Genomic DNA, 19,193 nt, shown 5'->3' with positions numbered 1-19,193 from the left:
AAAGGTAAAAATAGCTGTTGTAACTCACACTGAATGCAGGAAGGTAGAGTGAAACTTGTTAAATTGTTTTTTCTGACAGGGTGGTAAGTGGCATAATATTTGGAGGAGGTACTATGAATAGTCTCTTAGATGAATGTTTTGTAATCAGAAGTGAAGATTAACATTAGTAATTAGTTGGTATGAAAAATTAAATTTTTTGTTTATTCATTTTATTGCTAAAATTTTACCTCAAATAAAAGCATTTATTAGCTTAACTTTAAATATAAATTAAACTTTAACTTCTTCATATTTTTTGGCCTATGTGTGAAACTCCATCAGATCCCTTTGATGCAACACAATTTTTTCCTCTAAAAAACAAACAGTTAATTAATTTAAGTATCTGTAATAATCTCTATCAAAAAAAGCTTCTAGGAAAAATGTTTTTTTTTTTTTTTTTGCTTTTTTTTATAAGGTATTGCAATATAAGCAACGTTGCAGTGAGCTGGAGGGACAAGTGGAGGAGACAGGAGGTCTGCCAGTTGCAGAAAGTGCACCAGCTCCAACACGTGCACCTAGCTCTGCTTTAGATGCTGCACAGCAACATTTACGAGAGCTTCGTGAGGAACGAATTCAGGATTTAGAAACAGCACTTCAAAGACTTGAAGATGAACGAAGAAGGTCGATAGAATTTTCTCTCTTTCATATTATTTCTTTATTGGTAAAACAGTAATAAGTGAATGAAAAATTTTAGTAAAAGTTTTATCATAAAACATTTAGTAATTATAATTCATTTTGGTAATAAGTAATAGTAAATAATTTGTAAAAAGATTATAAATTTTGAAGATAGAATTGCTTATAGAGTGTCCTATGAAGAAACTGAGAAACTTTCAGGACATTTTCTACAGGTGAAAATAATGAAAAAAGTTCATTAGGTCTGGAAACGCTTTGTTTTTTATTTATGGCTAGTGAAAGATTTCAATATAAATTCAATATGAAATGCTAATGAATTTGTGTGAGACGATCCCGAGATAATACAGAAAACCATCGGAAATATTTTACCTCAGGCAGATTGCTGTGTACATGGTGAAGGAGGGAATTTTGAACAGTTACTGTAACTGAGGTTTGTTATTCTGTTACAATTAATAATTTCATACATTTTTTTTTTTTTTGTTTTGCTATATTAAGAATAGCTTTTATTAGGAACAGAAACAATAATATGATTTTCAGTCAACTTACTGTCTGTTTTTATTCAATAAAAAACCAATTTTTAAAAAGCTTTTATTTACTTTTCATTGGGTATAGTTACATTAATTTTCTCAGAATTAAATTCTCTACATGTTTTGTTACTAAATTGTCCACATTTATTAGTTATTTAACAAAGCTATTATGTACTACAAACCTAAAAAAAAAACGTTTTTTTGATTTTGAATTTTGTGTTTTATGTTGGTTGGATATCTTAAAAACTACTGGAGTTGCAGTTGTAGAATCTGTTTTATCCTATTTTCCAGCTCAATTTACATAAGAGACCACCAACTTTACTCTCAAAAATATCTGGGTCCCAAAAATTATAGTAGGGCTTCTTTTTATTAGAAGAGCTGAAATCCAGGTGAAATCCTTCGATAGGCATAACTCGAAAACAAAGCATTTCCAGACCTATGTTTAAATGAACTTTTCTCATTATTTTCACCAGCAGAATGTATTCTTAAAGTTTTTCCATTTCCTTGTGAGACATCTATATATAAATCTATACATTTTCATATAGGGAATACTACAAAAATCCCAAAATTTTCCTTTTATAAAGCAACTCCCAATCTGAATGAAAAAAAGATCTATCACACTGAAAACACTATTCTTCATTTTTTCTCTTGCATTTACAAGAAATGCCCATTTAATTAATAGGTCTGATAAATAGGTTTGATTTTTTGTGTGAATAAAGTGGTTATCCAGATTTAATAAATACCCAAGTCATGATAAATAAATATTTTATAAAAGTATTAAAAAAAAATAGATGTTGTTTAGTAATATATCATTTTTTGAATCTTATTCATTTTTTAAAATCTTTTTAATCAGTTCAGATGTACAAATTTTATATCCAGTTAGTGAGGGTCTTTTCTATCAGCAGTAATCCTGAAATTATAGAATTTTGAGATGTAGTTTGTTTAAACCTGACACTAGTGCAGGTTAAACATTTTCATAATTAACATTTTAAACTTAGTTCAAATGTTAGTTATTTGATTATGCTTTTAATAACATTCAAATTTTTCTTTTATTTTGGATAGAGTAGTCTGTTGCAATTCATAAATTTTTGTTTGGCTGCTGCCATTAGCCAAATATAAAATTTTGTCAGCAGCCAGCTTAGAAATATAATTTTATTTTGGTAAGAATTGTCCTTTGCTTATGTTTTTAATAGATTGTTAAAAATATAATGACTTGATATAGTGGCTTTAATGAATTATAAACTGAAAAAATATGTGTATTATACATAAAAATATTCAATATGATGAACTAAAAAGACAAAAACTATTGCTGCATAGTACTGTTAATTAATCAGTGCAATTTCTTAAAATTGGATTTAGAATAAGCATTTAAAATGATAAAAAGTACATTATAGAAATGAAAATGTAAAAATTAATCCTGTGATGTGGCTGAACTTATCAGTCTAATATAATACTTAATAGTAATACTGTAAAGAAATGACAAGGAGGAATAAGTGAGAGAGAGGAAGAAACTGTAATTAAAAATACAATGTTTTTTTTTGTATGTAGCAAACAGTCACACGAATTATAACTGTAATAATTACTATTTGTTCAGTTTACGTGATTTATATTATAATCAGCACTAGAACATTACATATGACTATGATATAAAATTTTATATTATGATCAATGGAAAAAATTGATTTTTGTTATTAAGTTATGGTTTTAAACAATACGTGCATAATAACTTTGAGAATATTAAGTTATCACAATTTTTTATTTTTTGCTTTTTAACTGAAAAGTAGTTCTTTTGAACTTCATTTGTTCATGTTTATGTTTGTGGCATCAGAATTAAAATACATGCATAAAAGAGTGTTACATTTGCTCAGTATAATAGCATTTATTAATTGTAAGAAAATTTGTTATTTTTCTATTAATAGTTATATAATTAACTATTGATGGTTTTCATATTAGTTTTATGTAACTATTATTATTGTAAACTATGAAATATGTAATCAGAAATAAAGTAAATAATAATAATGATATATCATGATGAGCGATGTGCTTTCTAGAAAGCTATTACTCTCTCTCTCTCTAATAAGTATTCATTACTAAAAAATGTTATATTTAGAATAATGAGATTTATTGGTGGCTATCTTTATCAAAAATGTTCAGTAATAAGAGGAAATAAAACATAATTAATACTAAAAATAAAAATCAGGACATAATTGACTCAAATAAACCAACATAATTTTACAGGATAAAACTTTCCATTACGAAAGTGTGTTTGCTAAGAAAGTTGTTAGTAGTAAGAATTTCACTATATCATGGACAAAGGAATACCTTTGAATCTTATCCTTATTGACTACTGTTTCAATAATCTGATTTATGCACTTTCACTTACTTCCCTCCATGAGATTCAGGTGTATTAATAAGATAGAAGTATAGTAAGTGCATTAGTTGCGCTATTTATAAGAAGTATGGTTTCACTATTCTTTAGGTGTGAAAAAGTTATGCAAGTGAATTCAGCACTCAGAGAACAACTGGAGGAATCCCATCAAACCAATGAAGCACTCACTAATGATCTGCAGAAGCTCACTAATGACTGGGAACAAATGAGAGAGGAAATGCTGTGCAAAGAAGAGGAGTGGAAGGAAGAGGAACAGGTTTGTTAATAAGATTATTATTATTATTGTTTTTGTACTATTATTATTATTTTATTATTGTAGGCTTTTCATACTTATTATGCTAATAATTTTCCATCTCACACTCTCACAAATAAGCTTCAAACTTATATGATGAATAATTAATATTAAAAATAATAATAATAATAAGCTGTGATATATAATGTACACAGTATGGTGAATTTCTTTGTCACATAACTATTATGACTGAAATTAATATAATATTTTGAAATTTTTATGAATAAAATAACTTAATAATCTAATAAGAAGGAAAAAGTAGTAAATGTACAGTAAGTAATCTTTTTATTTTTTGTTCTAGTATTTCAATGAATATTATACAACTGAACATAATCGTCTTTTAAATTTATGGAGAGATGTTGTAGCAGTTAAGCGAATGTTTTGTGAAATGCAGTCAGCAACACAGAGAGACCTTAACAAAATGCAGGGAGAAATATCTGCAGCAGCTCGTGATATGACTAGTGCTTGTTCTGGTATCCAGACTAGAGCTGCAATATCTGCCTACTCTGGGGTAATTTAATATGTTTAAGTAAATTTGCATGTGATTTATATGCGAACAATGATCGGAACATTCTGATATAGGTTTTACTTATTGATTACATATACAAAGTTTTAGAAATTGTCATAAAAAATAAAGTAAATTACACAAAATTGTATTGTTTGGTAGGCAGTATGAGAATTAAACCTCTTTTTGAGATCCCTCCCTTTAACCAACTCTTCTATGTACCTCTGAGAGCTGTTTGTTAGCCCATAATTTATGAGGTAATGTAAGGTTTCTTATGAATGCTAGAATATGAGTCCCAGTGGTTTTTGTTGTTTTGTTGTGGCAAGAGTATTTTGTTGTTTTTATTGTATATTTATATAATTCAAATGTTTGAATGAGTTTGAACATGGGCCTCTTGTGTATGTGTATGTGTGTGTAGGGTTTTTTAAATATATTTAATTTCTCTGTAATCTTTCAGAAACCCTCTCCCTTAGTTAAAAAAATAATCAATTTTCTATTTGCTTTGAATTGATTTATTATTATTTTTATTCAAGAATAATAATAATAATAATAAAAGCTACTGTTACGATATTTTTGTTCTACATTACTTCTATTGTTACTTCTTAAAATGGAATAATAAGTATATTGTGATATGATAAGTTTGTTTTTATATGAAACAATAGTTTACATATTTTCAGCAAACTTTTATTACAGTTTAAACTTAAGTTAACTTTGGTGTGTTAAGGTATAAAATAAAGTGGAGTTGTTTTATATTTCAGGAAGCACAACTGCAAAAGTCTCAGACTGTTCAGGAAAATGTAGAATTAAAATCACAGTTGACTAACTTACGTGCAGAACATGACACAGTTGTTGCACAAGTAAGACAGAAAGAAGACAAAATTCAGCAGCTGATGAAGGATCTACATAACCTGGTCTCGTATATTTGTATATTTTTTATTTGTGTATTCGTATATTTTTTTAGTTAGTAAAGATTAATCTTTAGAAATGATAAAAATTAATATTATAATAACTTGCAGGATTGATTTATTTCAGTCTGCTGTATAAACACTAGTAGTGCATTTCAGCCATTAATATTTTAATAAGACGCTGAACAAAATATCTGAAATATGTATTGTTTCATAATGTACAATCCAGCAAGAATGAGATTGCCCTTTAGATTTGTAGAACAAATGCAGAAGAAAATTTTTAGAAAGAAATGGATATTTGATTGACTTATTGAAGTATAGGGTATCTCAAACATAACACAGGATTTAAATTTACAAACTATTTACGCATGAATTGGCAAAGTTTTGACATATTTTGAAAGGGTAAACACTCCCAAGTAAATATGGTAAATAATATCTAGCAAATGTCCTCCACATCTCATATGACACCAATGCAATATTTAACAGAATTACATTTTCAATCACATTTTCACAGACTTGTGGATCAATTGGTGCGATAACATGTCTGATTTCTTCATTAAGTTCCATAATGCATTTGTTGAAAACCTTGAACTTTACAAATCCCCAGAGGTAAAATTCCGACAATGTAAGATTGCATGACCTTGGTGGCCAATTGTGATCACTGTTGCGTAAAATCAGCCATTCATGAAATTTCTGCTGTAACAACTCAGTGGTTTTGTGTCGCATGACACTTGTCGCCACCCTGCTGAAGACATCTCATCAAAATCCAAGCCAAAGTCCATGTGGCCATAAAAATGCTTCCAGTTGTGATCATTAAAATGTTGCTATCATCTTGTGATAACATACGCTATTGACAGTTTCAGTACAACACTCTGTATGTGTAATATGTTTTCACAATACTTATGTACTTCTTCATCATGTATTTCACTGTCATGACTAACTCACTACTGATGGAATGTGATTACTACAGCATGTGTTTCAGAAAGCATTGCCAACCCAACAGAAAAAAATCATCCGCACTTTAAATGCTGTGCTAATCTTCAGACTCTTTATATTATCCCACTGCTCTTTAACTAAATTAAAGTAGTATAATTCAAATAAAAATAAACATTTATTGTGTAAATTGAAAGAATATTTTTAGAAATAGATATGAAAATTAAGTAATTAGAAAAAGGTATAATTAATTTGTTGAAATAAAAAGTAAAAGATTATTGAATAAATAATAGGTATGAAAAAAGTTTAAAATTCAGAAATAGAAGAATTGTTTGCATAGATTCCCTTACTTTTTATATATTTTGCTTACTCATGAATAAATAAAATTCAATTAAAAATCATTGACAATTAATATTTAGTGAAGTGAAACACTGTAAATGTACTATAGTATCATTACTAATATTTATTACATTAACTACTTAAGACCATCATTCATGTTTCCAAGCAGTGGTTCTCTTCTCTTTTTCATCTCTTGTTACAGAAGGTTTTTTAATTTTTATTCAAGTTGCTGAAGGCTATTGTTTTTGTTTACTGAATTGATGTCTTCAGTTACTGAAGTGCTATTATTTTTAATTGTTTTGTTCAGAATTTTAAATATATAACTTTTTATTTAGGAAGAACGCTGTAACCAAGCAGAATCTGGAGTTTTGCAGATAAATCATCTTCAGGAGGAAGTTGAATTGCTCCAAGGTGCTTTAAGAGATATTGCTCATGCAGTATTACAGGATGCTGAGAATCGTGATACTGATTCTGCTCAACCTTCACCTCATGTTCATCTCAGCCAGACACCAGCTGTACCTCCAAGGTATAAAACATTTGAATACTAGATCGAGGATACAAGTGTTCTTTGTTGGTTGGGTTTCAGTTAACCACACATCTCAGGAATGGTCAACCTGAGACTGTACAAGACTACGCTTCATTTACATTCATACATATCATCCTCATTCATTCTGTGAAGTAATACTTATGGTGGTTCTGGAGGCTAAACAGAAAAAGAAAGAAGGTATAAAACAGAATATCTTGACATCATTTTAGGTAATTGTCTTTCTTAGACATCTCATTTGTGATGAGTGAGTAGAAAAAGAAGAATTCTATTTTTCCACTATGGACATGACAGGTCATATGAAGATTCTTTAAGTCTGGTTTAAATCAATACAAAATACTTCATAAAATAAATACACTACACTATAATACAATTTAGACAGGACAACAATATATTTCGGGATTATTTAATGTAATTCAAATGCATTTTACATAAAACATTTTACCACAAATTATAATAAAACTTCTTTCATTTTATCTCTTATAGATAATAGAGGAGTGTTTATTTTACTGAAAATCCATAAATATATACATAGATTATATTAATATTATCACAAACTGAAAAGTTGATCTAGAAATAGGATAAGACATGGTTGCTGCTTCTCCCCAAGCTTGTGATTTAAACTTGTGATGCAATGTCATATAACAGATATAATCTATAAGGATGTGGTGCACTGTTATTTGGCAGTTGCTGTGAGCACAAATGGATGCATCTGACAATCACATCTTTTGTAGGCGTATCTGCAAAAGGACACATCATCCTGAGGGCAGAGGTGAGTCTCTTGCAGACACAGTATTAGAGGATTTTCTTCCTTTATTAGGATTTCAATATCCTCACAGCAAGAATGGAGACTACTAACATTACATTGAATAATTTTTGTGGCCATAAAAAATACTTCTGTATTCCTTTACAATTAATACAGTTTTCTACTTCAGCGCATGTCCTACCATCATGCCCTATACAGCCATAATGTACCCAGACTTGTTCCTGTGCAACTATGATTGTTGTGACCAAAACCCTGACACTGAAAGCAGCATTTTGAGTTTGGTATATACGATCGCACATGGACAGATAGGTAGCCAATTCTTATTTGCTCAGGCGGAGTCGAGAAGGTTAAGATAAGTGAAAATGATAGCACATCAACACCATTTGCTTTTCTCATGATCCTCAGCATAGATGAAACAGACTGCAGTGATAGCTCTTCAGATATTTCTAATAAATCACTATCAGCCAAGTCACAGCAGAAGATCACTGCCTTGCTGGAATTCAGTGAATTATGGGGCTCCATTAACATTTCATCCTTTCCTATATTTCTGAAGAGTTAGGAGCTTCTAACTCTGCTCTTTATTTACTTCAATTAGAAGGGCACCACTCCTAACATTTTTGATGGATTTTGGTGAGCCACTATGCACTTATTTATTATAAATGGGGAAACTTTAGCAAACCTTCCTCTTTATTTCTTTTTCTGCTTAGCCTTCAGAACCACTGTAAGGTATTACTTCAAAGGATGAATGAGGATATGTATGAATGTAAATGAAGTGTAGTCTTGTACATTCTCAGGAAGATTGTTCCTGAGAATGTTCCTCTTTATATCTAACTACATGAAAACACACATTAGATATTTTACCTTTCTCTATTATATTTCTACCTTCATCGTCATTCGTCATATCTTTGGCTGACAAGGTTGGTTGAAGCCTTTTTAAACTCCCGAAGTTGTTGGTTTTTCAACTGGACCAACAACTGCCAAAGGATTAGAGATTGGGATATGGTTCTCACAAGTACCAGCGACATAAGGGATTACTCCAGCAGAGTGCATGCATACTGGAAGTAGAGCTAAATATAACTGGGTTCGCCCAGGTGCCTAGACATTATCATTTTTGAGACTCAAAAAGAGAGCTAGAGCTATCCATCCATTGGCACAATAGTTTGCACATTGGGTTGCATTTCATAAGATGTCGCAACACTACAGAGTATATGTGTAAAAAGAAGTAATGTAAGATGTTGAAGTGTAGTTGTGTAAGGTTATATGCTGTAATTTATGTAGTATTAGTATTCTTGGTGTAGTGTATGTGTATAGTGTAAAGTGTTCCACAGCTCTGAGTGTAATGGGAAGAGAAGCTGCAGAGGCTAGGGCTGTGGGGACGCCAATCCCCAAAGTTTTAAAGTATAAGACTGTCGGGGAGAAGAGGATGAAGGATTCATTATTGACAAAGAATAAATTGAAGGCAGGAATTTATTTATTTTTCATACTTTTGTGATTTTTTTTGTAAATTATGTTTAAGGATACCTTTGTTTGTTTAGATCACCAAAACGCTCTTTACGAACACCAACATCTCCAGCATTTGCTGAGAGCACAATATCTGCAGTTCAGGCATCTTTACATAAATACCAACTTCAAATTCATGAACTTCAGGTAAAACCTTAGTTGTCTAGTCCTTCTAGACTGAAAAAGAGATTTTCTAAATGTTTTTAAAAAAATATATATTTTCATAGTTGTATCAATGGCAAATTTATTTGTGTGTGCACTTGCACCAGTCTGTGTGTACATTCAAAACAGTTTCAGAAAACAGAGATAAAGAATGTTTAATAGCAATAATTGTAGAATATATATACTAGGATTGAGATTTATTAAGTTAAGTTCATATGAATTCCTTTACCCTTATGTGCTTTGTAACGCAATAAGCAGTATGTGATTGTTATTGATTTACTTTGATTATTTTATTAATCTCATTGATGTTGAAAATAGTATTTAATTTTAATATAAAGTAATGAGTTGTTAGAACCAAAATGACTATTATAAAAATTAATTTGATTAGAAAATGTACAAAATTTAACATTTACTGGCATATATGCTAATAAAAGTAAAACTAGGAAATTATGATAATTTTAATTATGATTTAGGTAGTAAGTGAGAAAAAAATGGATATAATAAAAATTAAAAATATATACACTTAAAATAAATTTACTTTTACTAAGTACATGTAGGAGAAAAACTCCTAACCTTTTGTCAAATATTTATTTATTTTATATTTTTCTAATTGTTTCTTCAAAAATTAATGAAAAAGCATCACATTTCAAATGATGGGGTAATAAAGTCTATACTAACTATATAGCACCACAATCTGCTCCAAAACAAATACTTTATACTGTATGCAATGATTAAGAACTTCCTGGATGGAGGAAATAATTTTTTTAATAATCACATCTGGTTTACAATGCATGAATGGTTTAAAATAGGAGCACTTATTTTAGAACGCTTTTGGAAATCTGGACTGTTTACAGCAGATTTGCTTAGGATTTAAATAAGTAAAACTCAAAACAATGGAGGCAGAATAATATCAACTATACTGCTAAACCAAAAAAAGGTGCATAGCAACTAATCAATTAATAATATTGTTAATTCATTAGGTGTGGACTTATTTGAACCTTCTATATACTCAGTACCACTGTAGTTTTAGTGTAACAAAATAATACATTTTATTTTTCACAAATAATTATATTATAATTTTAATTATTGAATTCAGTTGAGGTTATGAATGTAAGACAAAATGTTCATTAAAATTTCCTATGTTAAGCGTTTTAATTATGTGTTAATAATGATGAAAGACAGAAATGATGGATAGGTGATAAAATATATTTTAGATAAAGTTATTACTGCTCTACACCATGTAAAAATACAGAGCCTACTATAATCACTATTTCATTTTCATTTTGATTATATTTGTCATAACAAACCAGTTATAATAAAATATGAATTTTTATTTATCCGCTACCAGAATTGATTAAATTGCATTTATTAAAAAAATAAATATGTATAAATTAAATTACACATAGGTATAGGTATTATTATATATCTATACCTACCCAAAATAAAATTCCAAGTGAATTTTTTATCAACATCAAAAAAAAAATGGGTAACATCATATGTAGTAGCTGTTAATAATTTAGAATTTGAATATAGACCTGGAGAAAATAATAAAGTTTCAGTTAAGCATTTTAGGTGCTGTGAACAGGCTGTATTTTTCAAAATTAAAGTTATAAAGTAGCATTATCAGTTATTTTGTAATCTATGTAAACAATCTACTTGGATTCTAATTTTAACTTTCAGGAAATTGTAAAAAACTTTTACATTGTCTCAGCTAGCTTTTGCTCCATATTAAGCGTTTACAAAGTAAAACTTTCCTTAACGAGCACTTCCCAGAAACGGACTCCTCAATACTGGACATGTCTAGATTCCCCGACAGTTTTATAGTGGTATTAATGGATAAAATACTTCTCAGTTATGGATTTTCTAAATAACAGATACGAACAATAAATTTACCTATAAAAACTGTACAATCAGTTCTGAAAAACAAACAGTAGGAATAAAAATTGTAATTTTCCGTGTTTTATTTTATATTTAGTGTGACTAATTTGTTTTCTGTTGTGAATTGGATCACTTCCTGCCTAGAAGTTGATGTTATGATTTCAATCAATTCATCATCTAGCATGAGTCATCATCAGTTGTTGTACAAGTGTATACTGTACATTGAACACATGTAATATTTTTGTTATGGTATAGTACTATATTTTTTCTTATAGCACATTTTCAATACACACGTTTACTGTATGTTCAAATTTATGTTCAAAATATCTCAAAATCGTTTGACATTAAAAGAAAAAGTATCAGATATAAATTTCTACAAAAAAGAAAAATTCAGTATGCTTGATATGGCAAAATGCTTTGATGTGTGAAAAACTCAGATAACCTCCATCTTAAAAAGCAAACTTGATATCCTAAAGTCATCGACTGAAAATGACAATCAGTTAAGCAAATGTGCATTTCCTAAAATGCCAGGCCTAGTGAATGACAATTTGATTTATGAGTGGTTTTGCAGGGCTCATGCTAACAACATTCCGGTCTCTGGTACTTTGGTATTTGAGAGAGCTCTAGAAATTGCTAAAAAACTTGGTTAAAATGAGTTTAAAACATTAGGGGGTTGGTTAGATAAATTCCAAATTAAACATAATGTTTCATATAAAAATGTTTGTGGTAATGCTGGTGCTGTAGGTGAGAATTTAGTGACTGAGTGAAAGGAAAAGTTTTAAATGAATTATGTGTTATAATGAAAGAAATATTTTTAATTGTGATGAGATTGGTATTTTTTTCCGTGCTTTGCCCAGTTAAACAATGTATTTCAAAAAAGGAAAAATGTACAGGGTGAAGATATCAAAAGAAATACTGACTGTTATGTTGGCTGTGAATAAGTCAGGTGAATTTGAAAAATCAGTAATAATTGGCAAAACTGCAAAGCCATGTTGATTTAATGGCGTGAATATAAATTCATTAGAAATTTAATGGCATTCAAATAAAAAATCTTGGATGATTGGGGACATAATGAAAGGATGATTTTTAAATTTTGATCTTAGATTGGGAATGAAAATTCTGTGGAAGAGAGTAAATTTATTGAACAATTTGGAAAATTCAAAGAGTACCCAAACATTGATAACGCACTCAACACAGGATGTTGTTGAAAGTTGGCGGTTATTCTTTTAATAATTTAAGTCTTGATTTCTTGTTATTATAAATATTTTATTGTGATTGAAATATTATTTATATATATAACATTAATTGTTTGAATATGATTGAAATATAGCATTAATTATAACTGTTTCATTGTAATTGTAAACATTTCTGCAGTGAAATGAACTGAATTATAGAACTGTAAAACTGGAAATGAATTGAATCTGAACTGGCGTAGAACTGGACATTAATGTAATGAAGAGCTTGCTTATATACTCTTGGTGGAGCTACTGATTTGTCAGGAGCCGAGTGCGCATCTAAAAGGAGCCAAGTGAGTTGTAAAAAGCTGCTGAATTGTCAGGAACCAAGTGAAGTGTAAAGAGCCGAGTGAATCCGACTGAAGCCGAAGATCTTTAAATTAAAATCCTATATTAAATAAAAATTGAAGTTCCAACATTTAAACCAGAGCAACAAAAAAGTGAACAATTATGAGTATAAATCATTTAAATAACTCTGAGTCTTAACAGACTTATTGACTGACATCCATGATCTTGTTGCTGCCTCAGACTTGATTACTTACAAAACGAACAACAATGACTCTGACAACAATGAACCAACCCGGCTTTACCATCACAAGTAAGGAAGTAACAGAAGAGGTTAGAAAATTACAGTAACATTTCTTACAAAAAGGATTACCAAAAGGCGTTATTTGAATATCAGAAATGCAGTCGCTTATTGAAAAAAATGTACCAGGACCTAGTTTAAACTAAAATACACAGCTATTTTAAACCATCTTTGTACAAATAAATTGTACATATCTGTATTTGGGTTTTTATTTTGATTTTTACATTACATGTGTTTTGATGAATATTCTTGTATACTGTACTTCGTTGAGTAATATTTTTGTAGCTTGTATTGTGTTTATTTCATTTTAATATAGTACAGTAATTTATTTTTTTTTATTTTGTTGGTTGATTGCAGTAGTACAGTATTATTTTTTTATCCAAATACTAACATAGAGGATAGAGTTTTATTTTCAGAAAAACAATAAAAAAACTTGATTTTTACAAAGTTTTAATCAGTGACTAATTCTTTTTTTAATTTTAATTTACATGAAATAAATACTTAATACTGTTGTCCTATTCAAAATATATATATTTTTTTTTTTATAATAACTGAACACTGAACATAATACACTATTCACATTTTTCTGAATAGCAGGCGCCTCTAAATGATGGACAGATTGTTGCTCCCAGGCTGTGTCTGATGTTGGGAAGTTTTACTGTATGTCATTGTGAGTGCTGTTAAATAATTTCTTTCAAATGTGAGTTCACTTCATTTCAAAGACAAATACAATGTTTTGCATGACAAGCCCAATGAAATGCATGTGATATTCAGCTCTACAAGTGAAAGCTTCAATTTCCTCATTACAGCCACTGGCTGAATAGCAAACATCCTTCCTCTCCGAGAAAGCAACTCTTGACTTATGTTAATTATACATCAAATATACAAACATACTAAACATATTCATGTTGCTGGTGTTCAATTCTGATTTTTTTTTAAATTTTGTAGTTTATGTACACGGAGTATGTGATCTAAATTATGTTTGCTCAACATGCTTATTCCAAAGAATGCTATTTTCGTGTATTTAACATCTTAAGTTACTCAAGTGTGTCAGGATTGCATCCATTGTAAGATTTCATGTTGCTGATGTTGGGTATCTGGCTTGTTTATATGAGTTGGTTTGTGAAAGTTGATTTAGCAAATAATTGCTTGTACATATTATTTTTATCATTGTAAATATATAAAAGTATGTCATTTTTAACCGACCTATGTAGATCTTTATATAATCTGAACAGTCAAGTTTGTAAAACTCAGGTTTATCAAACTTTTTGAATTTTTTATAGGAAGATTGTCTGATAATATGTGTATTTTGTTTTATTTGTGTTTCTTTATGTAATTGCTGTAGACTTTTTAGATTTCTGTGCAAACTCATTTTTTTTGTGTTGACTGATTTTTGAGCTGTATTCTTTATTTGAGTGTGATAAGGTTTAATGTTTTTGTGGTAGGTTTTTGTCAGCATTGGTAAATTTGTGTTTTGTGTCAGTGAGGTGGATGACGAATCTTTGTTGCTTATTAATAAAAAAATTGGACAATTTTTTGAATTTTTATTTCTTAATATTTTTACATTACAGTAAAATTAAAATAATGCTATTAAACAATTGTCTTATTTAATTTTATTAATAATTGATTTTGTTTCTAGATGTTTTTCAAATTTAATGATTCTTGTTTTGATCTAAAATTATTATATAGTATTTTTCTGCCTTGTTTTGGTCTGTTTTGTCTTTAATAAAAGTCAAATTTCTTTTATTAAAAACAGTACTAATTTAAACTCTTAATTATTTTTACCAGAGTTTCAGCATGGGTTCTTTTTACCCTTGGAGTAGAAATCAAGATGAAATTTATACCTATGTTATTGTAAATTTTTTTCTGTATTTTAACTTGTAGAAAATTACTTGGTGTAAATTACAGGTACTTTGGAAATTGTATTTTTACTTGTCCTTAAATTCTTCATGTTTCTTTGTGAGGCACTCTGTATTATAAAAATTATAAAAAAATATGTGGCTAGTAAGGTTATAGGCCGTGGTTTATAAGCCTTATTTAATAAATCTTTGAAACAAAAATTTTATACTGAAGATATTAGTAACTTAACACTTTCAGTGTTAACATGAAATTTAAAATGAAATTTAAAAATGTCTTACTTTCTAAATAAGTGGAAATGTAAATTAAGCAGATAGTTTGGGAAGTATAGTTTAGTACTATCATCAGTGCTGTTACAGATCTTTCTTTAATGGTACTTTTGTTTCTAGTGGTTAGAAAACCCATTTAGCATTGTTCAAATAATGTGTTTATAAATTCTATAATGTTCAGTTGTGTTTATTGCTTTTACATCATAGTATAATGTTTTTTTATATTTTTTGATTTTAGGTAAAACTTCAGGCAAATAAAGAACAACTTGGTGTTGCTCGTAGACAAATTGATGGCTGGGAAGAAGTTCAACAGGGACTAGAGAATCGTATTGCAGAACTGACTCAACAGTTAGATTCTAGTCGTACAAGTAACTCACAGCTCATGCAGGAAAAAGATTTACTTTCCAAGTCACTTGACGCTGTGCGTGCTGAGAAAAATGCACTAGATAAAAACAGGCTTGAAATGAATGCAATGGTAATGCTATTTTTTTACACAGTACTTGAAATGTATGTTTGTAAAATATTGTTTATCAGAATAATGGACATTTATCTACAGAAGTTATCTTAATTTTTCTAGAAAAATGTATTTAAACTCAAGCAATTATGCCCTTCTAGTTGTCTGTATAATAAACTATTTTAATTAGTTCCTAAAAATTAGCTGTGGCTACCCTGCAACAAGGTTTATGAAATTCAAGGTATTTTTTGTTCGTCATTTCCGACTGCTAACAAAAGTAGCAGAACTTTTCCCTTTGCATGAAGTTCTTTGGACAATCTCAGTCTCCATCCTACATATCCTAGCTGTTCATTAGACCAGCAGTAATACATGTCGTTGTACTGACCTCTTTTTACTTGTTTCTTAACAGAGTATACAGTAACAATTAAACTATCAAGGTGAGATAAAATTCTTTTGAAGATTTTTTTTAACAATAAATTTAGTTTATTTTTCCCCAGATTTGTTCTTTTATTTGTTAAAGAAATTCTACTGTTAACATAATTTTTTGTCAGTTTCATAAGACAGCTGCTAGTTTTGAAAGATGGAGTACCAGTTAAAATTATTATATGTGTTAATTCTACGTATTTTATCATTAACTGTTAGAAATGTCACATAATTGATGTGACTATAAATGACTGATGTAGTTTAACAAACAGATATTGTGAAAAAACTTTGGTTTTAAAGAATACAAAATAAATATTTAGTTTTAATTGAAATATAATTTTTCATTTTATGTAAATTGCAATACATATTGCAGGTAATATAAACAATAATTTATATGGCCCATTGATAAGCCATATTACTTAAGTGACATCACAAAAAACCAACACGATGAAAGCAAACCTTATATTTTGCATGTATTCTTTATGGAAAAACATTAATTTTGTTTAAATCTGGGTTTTTTTGCAAAAATTGTTGAATAATTTTAAAAAAAATGGTTTTGATATTTCCCCAAATTTTTTATTTCAGTTTGTGTGAAATCTTCCATAAATTCAAAAAGGTTTACTATCTCAGTTGGTTTTGAAATGTTCTTTCATACCTGACAGCTTCCATATATCAATAAAATTTACATGGTTCTATTGTAATGTTTTTTTTTTTTTTTATGTAAATAGACTATTTCCTTATAAACAAACCACACCTTACTAACAAAAACCGTTTGCCATTATATTAATTTTATTATTAATGTCTTTTGGGTCATAGTATTGTTTTCACTTTTGTATAGTGGGGGGGGGGGTTGAAAAATATATAAATAATAATAATAATAAATATACACACACATACACACACACACACACACACACACACATATATATATATATATTATGTATGAGTGATTCCAAATTCCCCAGCAATCTCTCAGGAGATGATTCTATAGCCAGAAATGAGAAAATCTGATGTTGCCTCACATAACTTCCTTGTACACCTATTAAATTACATTTACACAATTTTTGCTGCACTTCATTTAAACTTATTACATTTGAAAGTGAAATAAGATCCTCCAATTCTTTAATAAAGTGGATAGTTACACAATTGCCAAAATATTAGTTTTTATTAACATCAAATATTTATACAATTATTAATTCAGCAATCTTACATGAAATATTAGGATAGAGTAAAAGTTCTTTAATTACTCGTATTACTAGATCAGTATTATTCGTATCTTTGTGAATTGCTGATTAACAAAAGTTTTAGATTTCTGGTGTGTTGTACAAATAACATTTAATAATAATTTAAATATTTTATTTAGTGAACTCCTGTATACTGGTTACAAATGTTAATTTCAATCTTACGGTGTAAAATATTCAGTTTCTATTATTGGATTATTCGATGAATGATCAAAAATGAAAAAGAAACAATAATACAGGAAAAAGAAAGATAACGTGAAGAAATATATCTAAAAAAAAACAACAAGAAGATGAATATGAAGAGGAAGAAAATGTTAAAACCAAGGAAAGAATAAAAACATTAGAGAAGATGATAAATATAAAGAGGAAGAAAATGTTAAGACCAAAAAAAAAGAATAAAAAGATTAAGAGAGGATAATGAATATAAAGTGAAAGAAAATTTGAAAACTAGAAGTGAATACAAATTAAAGTCAAAAGAATTATGTCAAACCAAAGAGCGATTAAACGATTGGCAACAATAAACAAATAAACGAAACAATGATCAACTCTGACTTAGGGAGAATATTGTCTGACAATATCAGAGGAGTAATGAACTAAAAGATGAGAATTTTTTGCAATTTATTAAAAATTGGGCATGTATGCCTCAGTGGTATATGTTGTTCTTGTGAAGGCCTATTTTTCAGTCATTCTGTAGTTAACTTTAATGTAGATAAAATTAAACTTAGAATAATTAAATAAAATTAAACAGAAATTAAACTAGAAAATCCAAAAATAATACTATTCTAAATTATAATTTTCAATTAATATTAAATAATCAGATGTTTCACCAAATCTATTATATATATACATATTTAATAATGCCTATTAAATTACTTACACATTTTTAAATATTTTATTTCACTAATAACTTCTGATTTTTTTTATATATATATATATATTTTTTGTTATTGTTATTGAATAATTATTGTAATCTTTTTTATAATCATGGGTTAATAATTATTAATAAATCAATATACTTAAATTAAAAAAAGGTAAAAAAAAATAAAATAAAAAAAAAGCTAAAAAAAAATAAAAGCAGATGAAGTCTGATTCAAACTGATGTGCCTTCCCTTGTAAGATCCAAATATTTCATAATTAAAATTTTATTTCACTATAACTCTGGAACTGATGAAAATAGTACCACTTATGATATATTTTTAAAAAGCTGTCAATGAGAGCTTATTACTGCAGTTAAGAAAAAGTCCAAAATCAAAAGTTTTGGTTTTTGGATACTTTTGGTGCAGTCAAAAGGGGAGGTGCACAACTAGTTGTAACAACAGACTTAAATGCTAAATTTCAACATCCTCCGGCTAGTCGTTTTTAAGATACATACATACGTACATACACATGCATGTATAGTTGCCCCAGTAAATCTTTTCTTTCTTTTTCCTGTTTAGCCTCTGGAAATTACCGTTCAGGTATTACTTCAGAGGATGAATGAGGATGATATATGTGAGTGTAAATGAAGTGTAGTCTTTTACAGTCTCAGTTTGACCATTCCTGAGATGTGTGGTTAATTGAAAACTAACCACCAAAGAACACTGTTATCCAATCTAGTATTCAAATCTGTATAAAAGTAACTGCCTTTACTAGAACTTGAACACTGGAACTCTCGACTTCCAAATCAGCTGATTTGGGAAGATGCATTCACCACTAGACATTCAACACAGTGGGTTGCCC

At 28.9% G+C, this 19,193-nt stretch overlaps 1 protein-coding gene across 1 annotated transcript in view; it reads left to right on the top strand.

The window, feature by feature from the left end:
• The window catches only part of Root (ciliary rootlet coiled-coil, rootletin), a 340,123-nt gene that overhangs the window by 208,971 nt on the left and 111,959 nt on the right, over window positions 1–19,193 (top strand). The window contains exons 4-10 of the mRNA XM_075382006.1: window positions 452–657; window positions 3,676–3,841; window positions 4,179–4,388; window positions 5,141–5,293; window positions 6,895–7,085; window positions 9,405–9,516; window positions 15,595–15,831. Of these exons, the coding sequence (XP_075238121.1) occupies window positions 452–657; window positions 3,676–3,841; window positions 4,179–4,388; window positions 5,141–5,293; window positions 6,895–7,085; window positions 9,405–9,516; window positions 15,595–15,831 (1,275 nt within the window). The remainder of the gene's footprint in view (window positions 1–451; window positions 658–3,675; window positions 3,842–4,178; window positions 4,389–5,140; window positions 5,294–6,894; window positions 7,086–9,404; window positions 9,517–15,594; window positions 15,832–19,193) is intronic.

The sequence above is a fragment of the Lycorma delicatula genome, chromosome 1 (assembly GCF_047948215.1).
Source record: "Lycorma delicatula isolate Av1 chromosome 1, ASM4794821v1, whole genome shotgun sequence".
Lineage (NCBI taxonomy): Eukaryota > Metazoa > Arthropoda > Insecta > Hemiptera > Fulgoridae > Lycorma > Lycorma delicatula.
The sequence above is the reverse complement of the archived record's forward strand: the minus strand, read 5'-3'. Positions and strand labels throughout refer to the sequence as shown.